Genomic DNA, 16,522 nt, shown 5'->3' with positions numbered 1-16,522 from the left:
AAGCATCATTTAAATCAATTGAGATTAGCCAATCGCCTGGTTGCACGGCTTGCTGAATGGTAGACATGGTCTCCATTTTGAACCTTTTGTATTTTATAAATTTGTTTAGGTAAGTCAAAACTATCACTGGGTGCCAAGGACCATTTTTCTTCTGTACTAAGAAGAGAAGGGAGTACACTCCCTGGAATTCTTCGCTCTTCGGGACAGGAACTGCCGCTCTTTGTGTTTTCAGCGAATTTACATAGGACAGCAACATCTGTTTCTTTACTTCTGACGGAGGTAGCAGAGTGGGAATCAATCTGTAGGGAGGGGTACTGGTGAAGGACCACGTGTGGCCTGAAGAGACCGTCTTGATGGTTCAGTAGTCTGAAATTGAGGCCACCCAGATGTGCCAAAAGAGAAGCAGATGAGCCCCCACACGGCCTGTCTGGGTGGGCCTAATCTCAAAAGGACTTAGCCGGCTCACGCCTGTCTCTTGGTGGACTTCTGAAAGGGTGCAGGAAGGGGGCAGGAACCCCAACTTCCCACCCGTGCCTGGGTTATGGCACTGTCTAGCCTGTTACCAGACAATGAGGGCCCCTCAAAGGGGATCCTACACTAGGCTTGCTTAGATGCTTTGTCATGGACATGCAATAATGTCTGGCAGCTTACCTTCTCCTCATGTGTCCATTAGAGGCCTGACTCTCTTCTGGCTGCCTTTTTATCATCTCTCCTCCCTGTATGGCCCCATCCCAGGAAGTCTATTTTAACTGTTGCACTGCAGGTCTGCTTTGCTGTTCAACTTTGTTTGTTTGCTTGTGTTCCTGTCTGCCGTGTGCTACGTTTACCTTTCTGTGTACCGAATTTGGCTCGTCTCTGACTATTCCCGTTTGCCTGTGACCCTGACCTTTGGCCTGTTCCTTGGTTACCCTCGTCTGCCTGTTGCCCCAACCTCGGCTTGCCCATCACTATCCTTTGTGTCCTCAGTGGCTGCTTCCCCTCTCTCCCTACGGAGCGTGACCTGGGGGACCCCAGGGACCGCAACCTGGGATCAGTTGCAGCCAAGGCCATCCTCACCACTAGAGGCTCTGGTGAACACCTGCTGGACCTTAGACTCCGCGCCCTGGGGAATCTTGGACTCACGTTTCCTGTCCATCTGCAGCAGTCGGCTATTAGGTTCACTACATTGTGGTGCACCCCTGTCTCCAACGAGGTGCATTTGTCACCTGGCCACAGGTGACCTGACAATGCTGAGTCGCTCCGACCATGAATTTCCATGATGATATGTTTGGGTATGATTCTTGTGTCTTGTGATTACTGTGTTTCTGTGAACCATTTTGTGAACCATTTTGTACAGACAATTAATGTTGAAATGTATGTTTTGTTAAAAATGATTTTATTTGTATGTATACACTGTGATTCCATCTGGATATTAGCCCCTGACGAAGGGACGAACAGTGTCCCGAAACGCTTAGGGCTTTCTGGACCTCTTCTTGGGACCCACGTATTTTCATATCATCTATGCTTTTAACCTTGTATTTTTGTATATTTGTATAATTTGTTAATAAAACCTTTATTTATACATACTCTGTTGTTGCCCCATCTGGGGAGTTTTTCTTTTTTTTTGATTTGGCAAGCCAAGGGCGCAACCATAAGGCTTGCTTGGCTGTAACTGAAGACCGGAAATATAAGATTTCGGCATCGTACAGTTTAGCTGCTTCGTCAAATCTTCTTAGAACATTCGACAGACACCATAAGACTTTGATTGATAGATTCAACCTTAATTAATATGGGTTTTTGGACTAATGCATTTTTTAACGAAAGCAAAATAAATAAAAACAAATTTTGGGAGAAACGAAACAAATGTATTTTTCGGACAAAAAGGGCATTCCGAAACAAATTATTTCAGTGTGCACATGTCTACTGTCAACAAGGGGAGTTCATTGCCAGGAGGGACTCCCCCAGCTAGGCACCTTGTCCATCATGTGGATGAGGACAAGGGCTTCTTCCTAAACCCTAGCTCAGTGAAGGTATGCAGGCTATATCAGATCTGTGACAATGACTTTAGTGGTTGCTAGTGATGCAGCAGATTCCAGAACCCATTGCTTCATTAGAAACCATGACTGGTGTACTACTAGCGTCCTTGCTACATAAACCATTAAAACCCCAATCCACTTAACCCCCTAGATTAACCACATGACACCGTCTGGATTAAATGCCCACTAAAGGCCCCTTTATTTAATACCAAAAGATAAAATATTAAAATAACTTTTATAAATTAACCATTCATATATATATATATATATATATATATATATATATATATATATATATATATATATATATATATATATATATATATATATATATATATATATATATAATAAATGTATATATATTTAACAATAATAAAATAATTTTAACCCAAACAAAACAATTATTCACAACTGCTGTATAAGAGGTTCCTGAGAGAAGGAAAAAGAAGAATGCTAGGTAATCGGCTGTCCTCCATCAGAAAGTATTCTGGCCTTTAGCCGTGCTCCCATCAATGACTTCCTCCTTCATTTAACTCTTCAGCCTGATTGACCATAGCCCCCACCTAACCACATAGGGAAGGTGCCCATCCCATGACAGGCCCCAACTCCTACCAACCATCTCTGGTATATACATCTAATATATATATACCAACCACCAACCAACCCTCAGGAACCCCAGATCAATGCCAGAATCCACCTGAAACACAAAAATAACATGAAAAACAAACACCCATACCAGACACTTCCACAGGGAGGGAGGGAGGGAAAAACAGTCTGCGTGTTACCTCTTCCTTGGATGGCACCAGAATAACCCAGCCCCGCCTACCCCTATACTGACTAACATTCCTCGTGCTAATTAACACCGCCCCCTTGTACAGCTAACAAACCCGTCCCACTTCCTATTCCTGTGTGCGCTTTACACAGTGTTCCCCCAGTCATGGGGCCCTGCGCCTGGGTTTCCGTTACTATGGGGAATTCTTTGAGAGTGGAAATCTGTCATATATAAAATTTGTACATATACCACTTCTATATATGATGCTCATCTCCCACCAAACAGGGGGAGAACAAGTTCAGATTGAACTGTTGGCCAATCCCTTTTTGCCAATTCCTAGTTGTCTGTGATACTCATAGTATTGTGGTTACACTGGTTCTATAAGGTTGAATAGTTCTTCTGACTCATCCAGGCCATTTCTTCACAACTCAAACCTCTTCAACATTACAGAAAAAATCTAGTTGGATGTAACTATCTTCTACTAGCTCTGTTGTGTTTATTCAGATCAGTCCTCGAGTTACTGACCCTTTCCTGAATGACAGGGAAAAGTTCCCAAATTTTTACCGCACCATTCCTAGTAGCTGGGTTTGGTATGAGATGGTTATAAAGGTCCTAAAACTTTTTGGATGGAATTGGGTTGGAATCATCACATCAAGTGACGGCACTGGAGAAATGGAACTGCAGATGCTGAGAAAAGAGATGGCCAGACATGGGATCTGTATAGAGTTTGTCATCTACCTGACCAACAATGTGGAAATTAACAGACTGAGAATGGTGGCCATTGAGAAGTCCACTACCGATGTTGTTGTAGTATGTGGCCATTTTATATCTGAATATATTGTCTTTTGTACAGAATCAAAAGCTCTCAGAGAAAATATCACATTAATTCTTAATCAGTCATGGAATGTAATTTCGTATTCAGACATCAATATGCGGGAAGCATGTAACTGCAGCTTATTACCGTTCTATCCTCCCCGCTACATACCTGGATTAGATGTTTATATGGAGAATGCACATTCATCCAAATTCCCAGACGATCCATTGCTTGAGGATATTGGGCTTGTAAAGTTTAACTGTCTTTCTTCTAATGAAGAGAAAAATAAAATATTAAGATCATCTGGTCTTCTTCCTAATGTCACCTGCACTGGGCAAGAATGGATCACACATCGCTTCAGTGCCAAGCATGACTCAAAGTTTTATTTTCTCTACACCGCGGTATATGCACTGGCTCATGCTTTGAATAATCTGAAAATAAGTAGAAATACATTTGGAAAGTATGGATTACGACAAAAAGTAAGTTTTTTTTCCTGATAAATGTATCTGATCATCTAAATGTTGCTTTTACAATTGACTCTTGTTAGAAGTACAGGCTGGGAGTGACACAAACGCAAATTCATACATCAGTAAGATTTATCAACATCATCAATAGTATTGCTCACGAATATTCGCATTGCGAATATTCGTTACGAATATGGCATATTCGAATATTCGCGAATAACTCGAATTTTGCGGCCAATATTCGCTATTCCGAATATTCGTATTTTTTCAATTTTATTTTTAAAACAGATCACATCCTAGTGATCTCCATCGACGTCTAAAAGCATTGCTGGTATGATTAGAGACCCTGGGCCGAGTAGCTAAGCTGAGGCGATCCTTTTATGTTGCCGAATATTCGCAATCGCGAATATTCGATTTCCGAATATTCGCTAATACTTTCTCCGCCCTTCTTTTGCATCAGAGCCAATCAGAGTTCTCCTACCACAGTTGTCATAGGAGAGAGTGGAGTGTTTTTGTGCGTTTTTCCAGTGTATCACATCTTCAAAGAATTTTCCATCTTTTGTCCCGTGTCATCATTTGCATTTCACCTCTTTAATGAGAATAATAACTGTTTAACATGAAGACATTTAAGAGATGTCAGCGTAAACGGTTTACTTGTATTTTCCAAATCTATGGTTATTCAATATTTATTAAACTAATCAATATACAAATTGGTCAAAGTAAACCCTCAAATCTATATAATAATGTATTTATTTTATTAATACCTTGTTAGTTGCAGGGTCCATTACGTAAAACCACACTTTTTCCAAAGGGCAGGTGAAATTGAATGTTTCAAAATTTCGCAATCAATTTTGCATTCGCATTAGCGAAATTTTGCAATCAGTTTCGCATTCGCATTAGCGAAATTTCGCAAAAAATTTTTTTGATAAAATATCACGAATATTCGATTTTAGCGAATATTTCACGAATATTCGGCTATATATTCGTGATATATCGTGAAATCGAATATGGCGTATTCCGCTCAACACTAATCATCAACAGCAGTGGTGTTGCTAGGGGGTGGCATTTTAGGCTACAGCCCCGAATCTGGAGCCCATAGCCCAGAGTCCCAGGGGTCCCCAACCACAGGGCCGCAGCCCACTACCAGGTCATGACCTCTCTGTAGGAGTGCGTCAGGCAGCACGAGAGAGCGGGAGAGTGGGCTGGCTGCACGTTAGAGCTGGGTGGGCGAGAGAGCAGAGAGATTATATCATCTCTCACTGCCCGCCCTGCATCACCGTTGTTCCACCCTCACTGTGCAGCCGTGGGCAGCAGAGAGATTACATCATCTCTCACTGCCTGACATCACTCTGGTGACCCTAATGTAAGGAGCAGATCTCTGGGGACTCTGAGGTAAGGAGAGGCTCTCTGGGGACCCTGATGTAAGTGGGGGCTCTCTGGGGTCCCTGATGTAAGTGGGGGCTCTCTGGGGTCCCTGATGCCCACCCAAGTGTATGACTTTCTTTAGGCCACATTCACACTGAGGTGCTTTACAGCACGTGACATTATTATGGGTTCATATTCATATGTTGTGCTTAGTCATGTTCTCTTTGTTCTGCTTTTGAACTTATCTTTGTAATTTGTTACATTCCAATAAACACATTTGGCAAGAAATCTATTTTTCCTTTGAAAGTTGAACAGATACATCCAGAGGGTTCACTTCATGAGCACCACCAGAGAGGAGGTCTTCTTCAACGAGCGAGGAGAATTACCTTCTGAGATTATTTTAGAAAAGCTCATCCATTATGATCTTTCACTGGAAAAATTTGACATCAAGTCAGAATACATTGCCAGCAGTTTGACTTTAGAAAAACCAAAGCGAGAACATTTCCAAAAACAACTCCAATGGAAACGGGGCAAAGTAAGAGTATTCTTTTATCTCTGTATGATGACTTTAGCTTTCTCAACCTGGATATTGATGTTCCTATAATAGAAAAAAAACACACAGCAATACAAGCAAAACATTCCAAGAGGAAGAAAACATGTCAATGGTTATATCAGAATGATGCCTGCACCTACAGGTATCATTACGGTATGTTTGTTTTAAGCCGGTGATGCTGTTCATTCCTTGTGATAGTAATAAAGTGAATTAAAAAAAAAAGTGTAACAAAAAAATTGTGTAAAATAAAATAAAAAAATTAAAGCACCCCGTCCCACCAGCTTACACGCTAATTCCAACGTATACGGTACTCCCATACACATATGTAAACAGTGATTGCACCACTTATGTGAGGTATTGTTGTGAATGCCAGAGCGAGAGCAATAATTCTAGCACAAGACCTCCTATGCAAATCTAAACTGGTAACCTGTAAAGGCATTTAACCACTTAAGCCCCGGACCAATATGCTGCTAAATGCCCAAAGGTGTTTTTACAATTCGGCACTGCGTCGCTTTAACAGACAATTGCGCGGTCGTGCGACGTGGCTCCCAAACAAAATTGGCGTCCTTTTCCCCACAAATAGAGCTTTCATTTGGTGGTATTTGATCACCTCTGCGGTTTTTATTTTTTGCGCTATAAACAAAAATAGAGCGACAATTTTGAAAAAAATGCAATATTTTTTACTTTTTGCTGTAATAAATATCCCCCAAAAACATATATAAATGTTTTTTTTTCCTCAGTTTAGGCCGATACGTATTCTTCTACCTATTTTTGGTAAAAAAAATCGCAATAAGCGTTTATCGATTGGTTTGCGCAAAATTTATAGCGTTTACAAAATAGGGGATAGTTTTAATATTTTTATTTTTTTTACTACTAATGGCGGCGATCAGCGATTTTTTTTTCGTGACTGCGGCATTATGGCGGACACTTAGGACAATTTTGACACATTTTTGGGACCATTGTCATTTTCACAGCAAAAAATGCATTTAAATTGCATTGTTTACTGTGAAAATGACAGTTGCAGTTTGGGAGTTAACCACAGGGGGCGCTGTAGGAGTTATGTTTCACCTAGTGTGTGTTTACAACTGTAGGGGTGTGTGGCTGTAGGTCTGACGTCATCGATCGAGTCTCCCTATAAAAGGGATCACTCGATCGATGCAGCCGCCACAGTGAAGCACGGGGAAGCCGTGTTTACATACGGCTCTCCCCGTTCTTCAGCTCCAGGGAGCGATCGCGAGGGGGCGGCTATAAACGAATAGCCGCACCGTCGTCCCGGATCGCCCCCCGAGGGAATCCGACCGCCGCAAAACCGGGGGGGTCCCGATCGGACCCCCGACCTGCGGAAAGGCAAGGACGTACCTGTACGCCCATTTGCCTGTACGTGCCATTCTGTGGACGTACATATACATGCGGCGGTCGGGAAGTGGTTAAAGCATCGCCTATAGAGAATTTTAAGCACCTTAGTTTGCTGCCATTCTACGGGCAGACGCATTTTTTAAAGTGTGACATGTTAGGTATCTATTTTCGCGGCATAACATCATGTTTCTCATTATACAAAAAAAATGGGCTAACTTTCAATAAAGTTTTTTTCTTTTTTTTTTTTTACCAAAAAAGTTTCATTTGAAAAACCACTGCACAAATACTGTGTGACACAAACATTTTAACACCCACCATTTTATTCTAGGGCCTCTGCTAAAAAAAAAATATATATAATGTGTGTGAGTAATTTTCTAGCAAAAAAAGTAGATTTTTTTTCATTGAAAGAGTGAAGTGTCAGAATTGACTCGGATGAGAAGTGGATAACTATTAGGCCGGGTTCACACCTAATGCGAATTGGTTGCGGCTTAACCACTTATCTACCAGCCGCCATCAATTGATGGTGGCATAGTAGCTCAGTTGTTCTGACAGGACGTCATATGACGTCCTCATCTTTTAAAGCCGATAGGGGGCGCGCGCACGCACCCGTCGCTTTACTGGGAACACGATGCGCGTGCCTGGTGGCCGCGATGGCCGCCGGGCACACGCGATTGCCCAGTACCTGAGCAGGGACGTGGAGCTCTGTGTGTAGACCGATGCTGTGTTCCTCCCCCAGTCACCCCCCACCTCCTACAGTTAGAACACTCACTAGGCTACACATTTGACCCCTTCCTCGCCCCCTAGTGTTAACCCCTTCCCTGCCAGTCACATTTATACAGTAATTATTGTATATTTATAGCACTGTTCACTGTATAAATGTGAATGGTCCCAAAAATGTGTCAAAAGTGTCCGATGTGTCCGCCATAATGACGCAGTCCCAATAAAAAATCGAAGATCGCCGCCATTACTAATAAAAAAATAAAAATAAAAAAATCATAATTATGTCCCCTATTTTGTAGGCGCTATACGCTTATTGCAATTTTTTTTTTTACCAAAAATATGTAGAAGAATACATATCGGCCTAAACTGAGAAAAAATTTTTTTTTTTTTTAAATGGGATATTTATTATAGCAAAAAGTAAAAAATATTGTGTTTTTTTCAAAATTTACACTCTTTTTTTTGTTTATAGCACAAAAAATAAAAACTGCACAGGCAATCAAATACCACCAAAAGAAAGCTCTATTTGTGGGAAAAAAAGGACATCAATTTTGTTTGGGAGCCACGTCGCACGACCGCGAAATTGTCAGTTAAATCGATGCAGTGCCGGAAGCTGAAATTATGCCTGGACAGAAAGGGGGTATATGTGCCCAGTAAGCAAGTGGTTAAACCACATCCAATTCGCATAACTTTATAAAATACATTGATTTCAATGAGGCTGGTTCACATATGTGCGATGCATTGCCGAAAAAAACTTGTGCGTTTTCTAGGCATTGCGTTGCGGCTCAGGTGCGAATTCAGGCCCATTATCTTCTATGGGCACGCATCTGATTCGCACATGTGTTCATTTCTCTTCAGGATTTCTCTCATTCAGCTCAATACACTTCCCCCCTCCCCCTTCCCTCTCCCAGGTCTCCAAATTCGCATCTAAAACGGAGCTGATCTGCTGAACAGTTCTCTTATCTCTCTGCAGAGATAAGAGAGCTGAAATTCGCACCGCACTAGTGTGAATCCGGCCTTAAAGTGGTTGTAAACCCACTCCACAAAAAAAAAACCTGCAAGACAAAGGCATAATGAGCTAGTATGCATAGTATGAAATACTCACCTTAGATCTAAGCTCCCGCAGCAGTCCCCATACACTGGTCCGGCCAGTGACATCGCTCTTGGAGTTACTTCCGGGTATCGCAGGCTCTGACGCTGTGATTGGCCGGAGCCACAATGACGTCACTCCCATGGGGAGCTGAGTCAGCTGAAGCAACAACACGAACGAGCCATTGCCTCAGTGCTCATGTGCCGATGACGTTATCTGATATCTCCTAAGCCATGCAGGTTTTGGTTCTATCCGGGGTAGCTACAGGTAAGCCTTATTATAGGCTGGCCTGTAGTAAAAGGTGGATTTTAAGGGTTTACAACTTTCCCGCCGAGCGTACGCATATATGCATCCTTGGCTTTCGGGGATTATACCGGGATGATGCCCGCAGCTGCAGGCATCATTCTGGTACCGTTGTTTGGCGATTGGCTATCTAGGCATAACAACCGATGCAGCTAAAAGACGCTTGGTTGTTATGCCAGAGGAGAGGGAGGGGACATCCCCCCTCCCACCGCCTCTCGTCGCTCTGACCGGGCCTCCTGTCCCACCGGGAGACCCGATCCGCAATCCGATGCCTTCAGTGTCTAGGCTCTGACTGAAACAAAGCCGTAAACAGCTTTGATTCAGTCTCCGCAATGTAAACACGGAAGCGGCGTCATGACGCCACTTCCGGGTTACTTGGCTGCCAATGGCGCCAGATATAAAAAAGTACACTGGGCCAGATTCAGGTTCAAATGCGGCGGCGTAACGTATCGTCTTTACGTTACACCGCCGCAAGTTTTCAGCGCAAGTGCCTGATTCACCAAGCACTTGCGTGTAAACTTTGGCGGCGTAGCGTAAAGCCGTCCGGCGCAAGCCCACCTAATTCAAATGGGGTGTGTACCATTTAAATTAGGCACGTTCCCGCGCCGAACGTTCTGCGCATGCTCCGTTTGGAAATTTCCCGCCGTGCTTTGCATGAAATTACGGCGCCCCGACGTGTTTGTGAAATTTTTTTTTTTTTAATTCGACGCGGGAACGACGGCCATACTTTAACATGGCTGGTGTAAAGTTAAGCCATGAAAAAGCAGGCTTAACTTTGCGACGGGAAAAAACGACTAGCGACGACGTAACGCACGCGAGTACCTTCGTGGATCGCCGTAAAAGCTAATTTGAAAACGACGCAAACTCCACTCAGCGGCGGCCGGAGTATTGCAGCCTAAGATCCGAAGGCGTACGAAACCGTAAGCCTGTCGGATCTTAGCCAAATGCCGTTGTATCTTGTTTGTGAATCACAAATTAAGATACGACGCGGCAAATTTGAAAATACGCCGGAGTATCAGTAGATACTCCGGCGTATTTCTTCTGTGAATCTGGCCCACAGTGTTCAGAATTGCTGTTTTTGGCGATCTGAATACTTTGAAGTGCAAAGGCGGGATTGGGGGTCTTTTAGACCCTCGATCCCTCCATAAAGAGTACCTGTCACCACCTATTACTGTCACAAGGGATGTTTACATTCCTTGTGTAATAAAAGTGATCAAAATAAAAAAAAAATAAAAAACACAATTTAATATTCTAAAAAAAAAAATAAAAAATAAAGCGCCCCCTTCCCGCGAGCTTGCGCAACAAAGAAAAAATGCATACAGAAGTCGTGCCCACATATAAAAACAGTGTTTAAATCACACATGTAAGGTATCGCCGCGATCGTCAGAGCGAGAGCAATAATTTTAGCACTAGACCTCCTCTGTAACTCTAACCTGGTAACCATAAAAAAAAAGTTTAAAGCGTCGCCTATGGAGATTTTTAGGTACCGTAGTTTGTCGCCATTCCACGAGTTTGTGCAATTATAAAGCGTGAAATGTTTGGTATCTATTTACTCGGCGTAACATCATCTTTCATTAACATCATACAAAAAAATTGGGCTAACTTTACCTTTTAATTTTTCCAAAAAGTTGCGTTTAAAACACCACTGCACAAATACCGTGTGACATAAAATATTGCAACAATCACCATTTTATTCTCTAGATTTTCTGCAAAAAAATATATATACATATAATGTTTGGGGGTTCTAAGTAATTTTCCAGCAAAAAATATGGATTTTAACTTGTAAACACCAAGGGCCAGATTCACATAGAATTGCCCTACGCTGCGGTGTTGTAACATATCCCATTTACGTTACACCGCCGCAAGTTTTCAGCGTAAGTGCTTGATTCACAAAGCACTTGCCTGTAAACTTGCGGCGGAGTAGCGTAAATCCGCCCGGCGCAAGCCCGCCTAATTCAAATGGGGCGGGGACCATTTAAATTAGGCACGTTCCCGCGCCGAACGTACTGCGCATGCTCCGTCCCTAAAATTTCCTGACGTGCATTGTGCTAAATGACGTCGCAAGGACATCATTGGTTTGGACGTTAACGTACATGGCGTCCAGCGCCATTCACGGACGACTTACGCAAACAACGTGAAATTTCAAATTTTGACGCGGGAACGACGGCCATACTTAACATTGGCTAGACCACCTAGAGGGCAGGTTTAGTTTTACGCCGCGTATCTCTACGGAAACGGCGTAAATTTACAAAGCGTACGTTCGTGAATCTGCGTAACTAATCATTTGCATATTCTACGCCGACCGCAATGAAATCGCCACCTAGCGGCCGGCCTAGAATTGCACCCTAAGATCCGACGGTGTAAGTCACTTACACCTGTCGGATCTTAGGGATATCTATGCGTAACTGATTCTATGAATCAGGCGCATAGATACGACAATTGTATCTCAGAGATACGACGGCGTATCAGGAGATACACCGTTGTATCTCTTTTATGAATCTGGCCCCAAATGTCAGAAATAGACTTATGCCCTGTACACACGATCGGTCCATCCGATGAGAACGGTCTGATGGACAGTTTTCATTGGTTAACCGATGAAGCTGAATGATGGTCAGTCGTGCATACACACCATCAGTTAAAAAAACTGATGGTGTCAGAACGTGGTGACGTAAAACACAACGACGTGCTGAAAAAAAGTTCAATGCTTCCAAGCATGCGTCGACTTGATTCTGAGCATGCGTGGATTTTTAACCGGTTAAATTTAAAACAAGATTGAATTTTTTTAACCTATGGATAAATAACCGATGGGGCCCACACACCATCGGTTTGGTCCGATGAAAACGGTCCATCAGACCGTTCTCGTCGGTTTGACCGATCGTGTGTACGCGGCATAAGTCATGAAAGTGAGGAGCAACTTCACTGATCAGTAATAAGTTGAAGGGTTAGCAACAGACCAAAGCGGCAACTTTCTAGCTGAAGATATTTATATATATATATATATATTTACACTGGAGTTCCCAATTGTATGATTTTTAAAGTGCTCCAGCAGATAACATTTATTTGCATGCAGCACGTTCCATTAGATGGGGTGCTTAGTTTTCACTACAAATACATTTTAAATTTGTGTTCACTGAACATTTTTTGTGAAATGTATTTTCTGCTAACAAAATGTATATTGTGTACAGTATTTTAGATTGTACTTAATACAGTTCTTTTCTTACATGTTTAGGAACCTAAAGGACTAATCTAAATCTGCCTAAACTTTTTTTCCTTTGAGTTTCCCCAAGGTCGGTGCAATGATCCTTGTCCTCCAGGATACAGGAAAGGTCCATCTGGAGGAATCCATGCTTGCTGCTATCACTGTGTGCCGTGTTCTGATGGGGAAATCTCTAATGTAACAGGTAATAAACACTGGTAGCCAGATTCAGGTATAGTTACGCCGGCGTATCAGTAGATACGCCGTCGTAACTCTGAATCCGCGCCGTCCTACATTTAAGCGTATGCTCAAACTGAGATACGCTTAAATATTGCTAAGATACGAGCGACGTAAGTCTTCCTACGCCATCGTATCTTAGCTGTCTATTTTCACTGGCCGCTAGGGGCGTGTACACTGATTTACGCCTAGAATATGTAAATCAGCGAGATACGCCTATTCACGAACGTACGCTCAACCGTCGCAGTAAAGATACGCAGTTTACATAAGGCGTTTTCAGGCGTAAAGATAAACCACCAAAAAGATGGCGCAGCCAATGTTAAGTATGGACGTCGGAACCGCCGTCGAATTTCACGTCGTTTGCGTAAGTCGATTCAGAATAGGGCTGGGCGTAGGTTACGTTCACTTTGAAAGCATTGACTATTTGCGACGTGATTTGGAGCATGCGCACTGGGATACGTCCACGGACGGCGCATGCACCGTTCGTTCAAAACGTAATTTACGTGGGGTCATGCTTTATTTGCATAAAACATGCCCACCTCTTCACAATTTGAATTAGGCGAGCTTACACCGGCACATTTATGATACGCCGCCGTAACTTAGGACGCAAGTGCTTTGTGAATACAGCACTTGTCTTTCTAACTTGCGGCGGCGTAACGTAAATTACATACGCTACGCCTGCACAACTTTAAGCCGCCGTACGTGAATCTGGCCAAAAGTTATTACAGAACAGATGTCAACTATAAATAATATATAATTTTATAAAAAAATGTAATCAATTGATAGTTGTGAAAATGTGTAACTTATTGCATGGTATTCTTCCACAGACAGTGAGTTCTGCCACAGATGTCCCGATGACCAGTTGCCAGATGAAAGAAGAGTAATCTGTATCCCCAAAGCATATGACTATCTCTCCTATGAGACAAACATCCTAGCTTTAGCTTTTTATGTTAGCTCTATATTAAGTACTGCTGGAACTCTCTATATACTGACAATGTTTATTTTACTCCGGGACACCCCGGTTGTGAAAGCCAATAACCGGACTGTGAGCTTCATCCTCCTGACCTCCATCTTGCTGAGCTTCCTCTGTGTCTTCTTGTTTCTCGGACGTCCTGTGGATATAACCTGCATTCTGAGACAAACGTCCTTTGGGGTCTTGTTCTCCATCGCTGTCTCTTGTGTTCTGGCCAAGACCATTACTGTCTACATTGCCTTCAAAGCCTCCAAACCCGGCAGCCACTGGAGGAAGTGGGTGGGAAATAAGTTGTCCACTTCTGTTGTCATAATCTGCTCCTCTGTCCAAGTTCTGATCTGTGTTATTTGGCTGTCAGTATCTCCTCCCTACCAAGAGTATGACATGGACTCCTATCCTGGGAAGATCATCATTCAGTGTAATGAAGGGTCAGTTATCGGGTTCTACTCTGTGTTGGGTTATATGGGGTTTCTGGCAGCTGTGAGTTTTCTTCTGGCTTTCATGGTGAGGACATTACCGGATAGTTTTAATGAGGCCAAGTACATCACCTTCAGCATGCTGGTGTTCTGCAGTGTCTGGATTGCCATGATCCCGGCCTATCTGAGCACCAGAGGGAAATACATGGTGGCTGTGGAAATATTCGCCATATTGGCCTCCAGTGCTGGATTGTTAGGCTGCATTTTCTTTCCAAAATGTTATTTAATTATCATAAGACCTGAGAGAAATTCCAGAAAATATATTCTGGACAAAGTCAATTCATAACCTATTTATAAAAAATGATGTGCAATAAAATGGTGTTGACTCTATTTTTTGATAGGAACTCTTTCTGTCGGAAAAATTGAGAACCAGCTCTCAATCTTTTGTTGGTGGAAATTCCGACAGCAAAAGTCCGATGGAGCCTACACACGGTCAGAATTTTCGACCAAAAGCTCACATCAGACTTTTCTTGTCGGAATTTCCGATCATGTGTACACGGCATTACTCAATTTTGGGATGGAAAAGACAATTTTTTTCTGGACTGATTTTCTAACCTAGTCCTATAGATTGTGTATGCACTATTAAATATTTAATTAAGAACAGTGGAATATTTTGGTTCCTAATGAGATAAACTCAGGCCCCATACACACGAGAGGATTTATCCGCAGATACGGTCCAGCGGACCGTATCCGCGGATAAATCCTCTCGAGGATTTCAGAAGATTTCTATGCAATGGCGTGTACACACCATCGCATTGAAATCCGCGCTGAAATCCTCTGGCGATGACGTGTCGCGCCGTCGCCGCTATTATGACGCGGCGACGGGCGCGACGCTGTCATATAAGGAATTCCACGCATGCGTCAAATCATTACGACGCGTGCGGGGAATCCCTTTGGAAGGATGGATCCGGTAAGTCTGTACAGACGAGCGGATCCATCCGTTGGAATGGATTCCAGCAGATGGATTTGTTGTGCATGTCAGCAAATATCCGATCTGCTGGAATCCATCCCAGCAGTGGCGGCCCGTCCATAGGGGGCGCCGGGCGCCGCCCCCCCTCCCCAGGCAGTAAAAAAAAAAAAATATAAAAAAAAAAAAAAAAAATCGATTTTTTTTTTTTTTTTTTTAAACATGTCCCTTTAAGAAACGTTTTTTTTTTTTTTTTTTTTAAAGTCCTTATTGCACTGTGTATGGGCGCCGGGCACAGTGCGGAATTTTGTAGCGCTACGTCTGTGCAATCACAAGATTGCAGTAGCAGACGGCAGCTAAAATATGCCTTTGTGGCGCAAACCGACGCGCCACTGTTCCCGGCGCGATGGCTTGTATTATAGCCGGGCGAGTGCACACAGTGTGATAGAACTATGTCACCGCCCAGTGGGCGGTGCTTTCTTTCACACAGTCAAAGGACAGTCGGGAAGTGACGTCACCTCAGTCAGATCTGCAGCTCAATACTGCTCCGCCTGAGAGGATCTGCTGCAAAGAGGTAGGAAGGAACTGAAGCCTTCCCCATCATTATATTTTATATATCATGTGCAGTGGAGTGTGGGGGTTGGTATGCGGGGTGGTGGAGGGAGATCTGCTTCTGTGTCCCGGGAATCAACTCTGCCCTAAAATCAGAGATTCACCCGACAGTGTGCTGCTGTGTCAGAGAGACATGTGTCAGGCAGGAGAGGGGAGAGAAGGGGGGCCATGGGGGACTGATCTAATACTTCTCTTATTCATTACTAAATCCCTGGTGAAGGACAGTGATACATCTCCCTCTCTCTCATCTATCTATCTTCATATCTATCTATCTATCTATCTATCTATCTATCTATCTATCTATCTATCTATCTATCTATCTATCTATCTATCTATCTACATGTCTGTCTATTTATATATCTACATGTCTATTGATCTTCATATCTTTCTACATGTCTGTTTATCTATCTATCTATCTATCTATCTATCTATCTATCTATCTATCTATCTATCTATCTATCTATCTATCTATCTACATGTATGTCTCTCTAGTTATCTATCTATCTATCTATCTATCTATCTATCTATCTATCTATCTATCTATCTATCTATCTATCTATCTATCTATCTATCTACATGTATGTCTCTCTACTTATCTATCTATCTATCTATCTATCTATCTATCTATCTATCTATCTATCTATCTATCTATCTATCTATCTATCTATCTAT

At 42.7% G+C, this 16,522-nt stretch overlaps 1 protein-coding gene across 1 annotated transcript; it reads left to right on the top strand.

The window, feature by feature from the left end:
* Positions 1–1,895: 1,895 nt before the first annotated feature.
* LOC120928432 (vomeronasal type-2 receptor 116-like) lies at positions 1,896–14,637 on the top strand. Its single transcript, XM_040339563.1, has 5 exons — positions 1,896–2,009; positions 3,292–4,080; positions 5,738–5,965; positions 12,727–12,850; positions 13,710–14,637. Exons 1-5 carry the CDS (start codon positions 1,896–1,898, stop codon positions 14,615–14,617), a joined length of 2,163 nt encoding a protein of 720 aa, XP_040195497.1. The 3' UTR covers positions 14,618–14,637.
* The last annotated feature ends 1,885 nt before the right edge of the window (positions 14,638–16,522 follow it).

This window comes from Rana temporaria, chromosome 1 (assembly GCF_905171775.1).
Source record: "Rana temporaria chromosome 1, aRanTem1.1, whole genome shotgun sequence".
Lineage (NCBI taxonomy): Eukaryota > Metazoa > Chordata > Amphibia > Anura > Ranidae > Rana > Rana temporaria.
This window is presented reverse-complemented; position numbering and strand designations above follow the sequence as displayed.

Excerpts from the sequence above, each read along its gene's own strand:
- LOC120928432 (XM_040339563.1), top strand. The coding sequence starts at position 1,896 with ATGTCTACTGTCAACAAGGGGAGTTCATTGCCAGGAGGGACTCCCCCA. Across the intron at positions 2,010-3,291 it reads TAAACCCTAGCTCAGTGAAG|ATCAGTCCTCGAGTTACTGA; the intron begins GTATGCAGGCTA and ends GTGTTTATTCAG. Across the intron at positions 5,966-12,726 it reads TCCAATGGAAACGGGGCAAA|TTTCCCCAAGGTCGGTGCAA; the intron begins GTAAGAGTATTC and ends TTTTCCTTTGAG.